Source organism: Pteropus vampyrus, unplaced genomic scaffold, assembly GCF_000151845.1.
Source record: "Pteropus vampyrus isolate Shadow unplaced genomic scaffold, Pvam_2.0 Scaffold164, whole genome shotgun sequence".
Lineage (NCBI taxonomy): Eukaryota > Metazoa > Chordata > Mammalia > Chiroptera > Pteropodidae > Pteropus > Pteropus vampyrus.
The window spans coordinates 1,732,273-1,738,001 of NW_011888945.1; the positions used below are offsets into that span (position 1 = coordinate 1,732,273).

At 43.2% G+C, this 5,729-nt stretch overlaps 1 protein-coding gene across 1 annotated transcript in view; it reads right to left on the minus strand.

Annotated features, from left to right (window-relative positions):
• The window catches only part of AK7 (adenylate kinase 7), a 55,331-nt gene that overhangs the window by 25,294 nt on the left and 24,308 nt on the right, over positions 1-5,729 (minus strand). Inside the window, exons 9-12 of the mRNA XM_023536624.1 lie at positions 4,497-4,569; positions 4,311-4,407; positions 2,956-3,033; positions 1,930-2,079 (exon numbers count right to left, since the gene is read on the minus strand). Coding sequence (XP_023392392.1) covers positions 1,930-2,079; positions 2,956-3,033; positions 4,311-4,407; positions 4,497-4,569 — 398 coding nt within the window. The remainder of the gene's footprint in view (positions 1-1,929; positions 2,080-2,955; positions 3,034-4,310; positions 4,408-4,496; positions 4,570-5,729) is intronic.

The window sequence follows — 5,729 nt, forward strand, 5'->3', positions numbered from 1 at the left end:
ATCAGTGAGTAAATGTTTATTTCTAACAGACATAAAAATATCAGTAAAAAATAGCCATTTTTTTTCCAAAATGGTCCAAACCGTTGTGGAACCGAAGCCTAATATTTTTGCAAGGCAAATTTTAAAAATTTTAAATAAAAATTTAAAAAATCATGTCAATGAAAAGACCTTGCACTGACAGAGTGTCCATGTGCTTAAAGAGTACATAATTTCATCCATGAACTTGGCCATTGTTATTATTATTACCATTTGTCAGATGAGGAAACCAAGGCCGTGAAGGAAATAAGCAGAGACACTGCGGTGGGGCCGGGCGAGTGGTGAACATGAACAGACCCGTCGGCTTGGTGACCACTGATCTCACGGTGATGGCAATGACCCAGGTGGAGGGCAGTGGAGGTGCTGAGTCTGGACTGGCAGGGCTGGGCTCCTGGGTGGGCTTGGCGCATTTCCCAAGGCCCAAGGTTCAGCCGTTAGCTGAGCAGGTTCACGTGCACACGCCGAGGGCCGATCTACTTCCTGGGGTGAGCTCACCTTATCCAGGTACGAAAACTGATTGGCAGTTTATTCATTTGTAGTGAGTAGTACAAATGAAACTGCCACTGAACTCAGGACCCTCCGATGCACATGGCACAACTACTCCATCGGGGCAGACTGGCACGGATGGCTGCTTGATGCGCTTTCAGTGGAACGAGGAGAGTCAGAGGGATGGACTGTTGAGTGGCATCTGGTCAGGACGACTGCGTTGCTAAAGGAACCGGAATCGTGGACGCCCTGGGCTTGGGGCTCCATCTTTTGGCGTGTCGCTGCTGTAGCACTGCCGACGTTCGTTGCCCTCATAGGGGTTCCTCCTCTATGCCCCCAGAGATGGACAGACTCGTTCAATTTCCAGATATGCTTATTCCTTCTATCATGCTCTTGTCCAGACTTGCTAATCAAGAACCATATGGTCTCTTTAAGGTGTCTTATCTCTAACTGCATGCTGTTCTACAGTTGATGCACAGAGGAAACACTAATCTAAACTCTTGGGCTGGGTAATCTTCAAGTACAGCAGCCACGGGTATCTCAGATGCTTTAAAGGGTCATTGTTTCTTTGGCTAAGCAGCACATCTTTTACTTATTCTTAACGAGGCATGTTTCTCAGGAGAATATAGTTCTTAGGATACATGGTGACACTGATCTTGCTTGGATGAAGTCTTCCCATGCACAGTGTAATTACGACATTACTCTTTACTCATATGCTACTGTACAGTTGTCAAAACATTCTCTCATGTAACGCCCATGTTCATCCTTGGACTGCTTCTGTGGAATAAACCCCAAGATCTGGGCAAGAGCGGGACGTGGAGGCTCTGCGGTTAGGCCATTCTGGCCGAGTTTGCAGCCTAGCTAGTTTGAATCCATAACTAGCTGTGTGACCTTGAAGCAATTGCTCCATCTCTCTGAGCTTTGGTTCCTACATCTATAATATGGAGACAAGAATATCTATCTTGAAATGTTGTAATGATTAAAACGACCAGCAAATTTTCTGGCCAATAGGATCAAAGTAATCATCGGGCTTCTTCTACCTCCTTCCTACCCTCTCCCATTTGTATACCCAGGGCTGACACAGGCAGGCCAGTAAGGCCCCTGAGTTCTTCCCTTATATAAATATACAGCTCTGTGACAATCAGTCTTGAGCTTACTATCATATGTGTCAAGCATAACAGTCATTATCCATGTTAACTTTAAAATTTTAAACATTCAGTAGACAGTATCAATCAAATATACATAATAGATTGTTAGACCTGGACAAATGGGTCAAATCTGAAAAGGAACTTGAATTTAGAAATGTAGGCATTTGAGAAGGGAAATTACTTTCATTGATATAATTACATGAAAAGTTTCACATTCTTTGCTTAACTCCGAGTTTAAACAGGACTCAGTGATAATTACCAATAATCCTCTGCTTTGCTTGTACTCTTTGAGGATGCTGTTGATGTTTTCCACAAATCCTGTTTGGGCCACCCATCGGATGTTAAAATTCTCCTTCACAAAGAGTGCCTCCATTCTCAAGTTGACCAGTAAATGGTCAATACTCTCTTGCTAAGAGATAAAGGCACATTAGAGATTTGTCTCTGTCTCTCTTTTTCATTTCGACAGTTATAACAGACCAAAATCACTGTGGTTGTTAAAGAAAAAATACACACACACACACACACACACACACATTCCCTGAACATGCAAGTCAATTAACGCAGCACTAAGTATTGACGGAGTGCATGCTGTGATACTCTGTGACACTCTGAGACACTTCTAAACTCTCCCCAAGTCTGCTCTCCTATGATGGGCAGAAAACTGGCTCTTGTGGTTACACAATCAGCTCAGAGAGTAGGACTTTCTTTTAAAGAATTTTAAAATTGTATCTACTTTCTGAATAGTGCAAACCCACGGTTCGAAATCCTAGAGAACAAAAAGCGTAGAGGAAAACATTGCCTTTGACACTCATCACCACCCACTCGGTTCTGCTCCGCAGAAGCAACCAATGATGTCAGTCCTTTCAGAAACATTCTCATATGCAGTGTTTTGATCAATTTATCACTAAAAAAAGAAGTTTCATCCTAAAGCTGGCTCGGAGAGCACACTGCATGACTAAAACTGTATTGGTTTCCGTTGGGATGGAATCAGAATCTCAGCCTCCTATTTGAATCTTAGAAAGAGGCCAAGGAGAATGGCCCCCAGTGTTTGTACCGCATTTTACATATCAAACCGCTTTCAAATACATTTTCTGACCACACCTCTGAGAGTTTTTCAGAAAAGAAAAGGGGATGTCAGAAGAGAAGAGGAAGTGGCTTAAGGTGGGCATCTGGCTGTGCAGGAGGAGCTGAAGGTGAGCTGGGAAGCCAGGCATTCTGACTGCAAATCCCTCAAGAATCATTACATTGACGGAAGAGGCAGGAAAAAAGAGTCTCATATACTAACTGTTAAGTCCTTGGTTAGGAAAGCATTTTCTCTGGGTACTTTCTGGATTTTCCCAGGGCCGGTATGTTTACTGATGCACTGTTAGAGAAAAATAGAAATATTATTTGGTTTACCTGTAAGATTTTAATATAAAAGTTCCCAGATAAATGCAAAAACATAACTGAATACCAAAGAAAAAAATATTGCTAAACAGAGGGGAGTGCCTTGAGGGTATTCATTCATGCATTTGTTCCATACGCATTTAAAAATCACTGCGTGCCAGGGACTGGAGATGGAGACGAGAAAGGCCCAATTCCTGCCCTCAAAGATCTCCTAGTCTGAAAAGGGACGCAGATGTGTGTACACAGATGTATAATGTTTGCAGCTGGCAAAGGGGATGCCTGGAGCACGGAAGAAACTTCTAGCCTATGCAAGAGGTGGGAAGGAGGCAGGGATGGTGCAGAGGAAGATATCTGAGCGGAATCTTAAAGCTGAGTGGGAATGACCAGGGGGAAGGCAGGAGAAGCATACTCGCTGGGCCAGCTGGGCTCTAAGGTGATAGGTGGCTTTAGCCAGAGTGGACTGGACCAAAGAGGGAGCCCTCACAGACCCAGAGCTTTTGGAAGCTGCCAGTAGGTTTGGAGAACCTGACCACATCAATATGTTGAAGTGAGTGTCCACAGACACATTTTAGATTCTAGTTGTTGCAGAAATATTGGGAAACAAGACCAGCAAGAAACCAAGCAGCACTTGGAGAGTTGGAGAACTCAGGTTTATTATGCCAGCGGTCCCAGAAGAGCTAGTGCTCTAAAGATCTGGGCCCCAAGCTCAGGGGAAATTTTGCTTTTATATCCATGCTGTTACAGTTGGCATGGGCTGGTTGGTTGATTTGTCCTCAGGTGGTAGTTGCTATGGGTTACACGGTGCGCAGAACTTGGGCTACAGGCAGTTACACAGAATGAGATTTTCCAATGGGAATTTAGGTAGTGATCTTGAGATCACTCTGCCCTTCGGCCTATGCAGCAAGCACATCACAGGAGCAGAACAAAGAGCTAATTACAAGGTTAGCCATTTGAATGGAAAATTCCTCTTCGTGGAGAGTGATTTTGTGTGTGTGCGTGTGTGTGTGTGCATGCGTGTGTGCGTGTGTGTGTGTGTGTAGGCTTTTCTGCTGCTCTCCATGCAATTACTGTCGAAAGGCCATTTTGGTTGTCACTTCCCAACACATACACTGCAAATGCAGATGGTGAGTTTGGTTTTAAGACTATTCCGCATTAGGAGCCCCCAGTCTTGTTAGCATACCTGATTCCATAACTATGTTTTAAGGGTAAAACGATTTAAGAAATGCCAGCAAATATGGAATAAGGTGGCTGTACCTTGACTAAGTCTTCCAGGGTGTGGATAGACTCATCCACAGCAACCAGGTAATGATGCTTCGGCATGTGGTCGATGATGTTTTGTATCACTCTGCAGACCAACAGGGAAAACCATCACCGAGGGGAAAAGCAAATGAGATGCAGTAAACTAGAATTCACTGCCCACCACAGCCATGGGCCAGTCACCATGGAGGCTGGTGCTTTAGCAGGTTATCTCGCTCCATTTCCAGCAAAGTCAGGGTTGGGAGGATGATCTGCACTACAGATGAGCAAGGCGGTAAGGGGTTAAGTGACTTTTCTCTGACTATAGGGCCACAGGATTTGAAGGCAGATCCATCTGGCTCCAGATCCATTTAGTGTACATGAAAGACTATCTGAGCCTATAGGACTATCCATAGTTTATGAAGTCTGCCTATGCGGAGGCTCACTGAAGTCACACGACAGTGCTTTGGGGCAGGTGTTTGACAAAGTAGACGGATTCAGAGAAGCTGTGGCTTTCTGAAGCGAGTCACATAGCTCTAGAAACTGGATCTAAGATTTCCTACCCTGGATTAATAATAATTGCCAACATTTCCAAGTGTTTAACTCTGTGAGGGACTGTGCTATGGGCTTTCCAGGTGTTATTCTGCTGAATTCTCACAACGATCCTATCAAGTAGGTACTATTGGTATCCTCCCCTTACAGACGAGAAAATCAGGCACAGAGAGGTTAAGTAACATTCCCAGAGTCACACAGCTGGAGAGAGGCAGAGCAGGGATTTGGGTACAAATGAAAGAATTCCAGAGAGAAACAACAACGAATAAGAGTCTATCACAAGACTGTCAATTCTACCCCCATTTTAACTTCTTTTTCAGTAAAATGAAAACAAATGCATACATCTAAATGTCCATTTCATACTTATTTTAATTTCTCAGAACATCTCATCTTTTAGTTTCTTCCTTTGTTAAGTACTTGACAAACTTCAAAGAAATCTCTAGGAAAAGATGCTATGGAAAAGGTCCCTGAGTCCTTCTGTAATGGGAATAATTTCACTCTCTAATTAATGTTTGGAAGTAAGACGTTAAGGACTAATGCTAAGTATTTTGTTTTAATAATGTAAGATATTCTTTCACATCTTTAAAACCCGATAACATAATAGTATGAAATCTCCTCAGAAAAGAAGGGCTCATTCTGGCCACTCTGCGTCCAGCGTAAATGCTGGCTGGAGCAGATCTACATTTTGGGTTTTTTTGTTTGTTTGGTTTGGTTTGCTTTGTTCGTTTTAAATCTACATTTTGTATGGAGACTGAAGCTTATACAATCCAAAGGATTCTTCTTTAAGAAAAATAATAAAAATTAAGTTTAGGGCCTTGGAAGAGACTCATGCAGGGGAGGGAGCCTGAAGTTTAAGCTTCACTGTTTCCCAGTCAATCTGTAAAT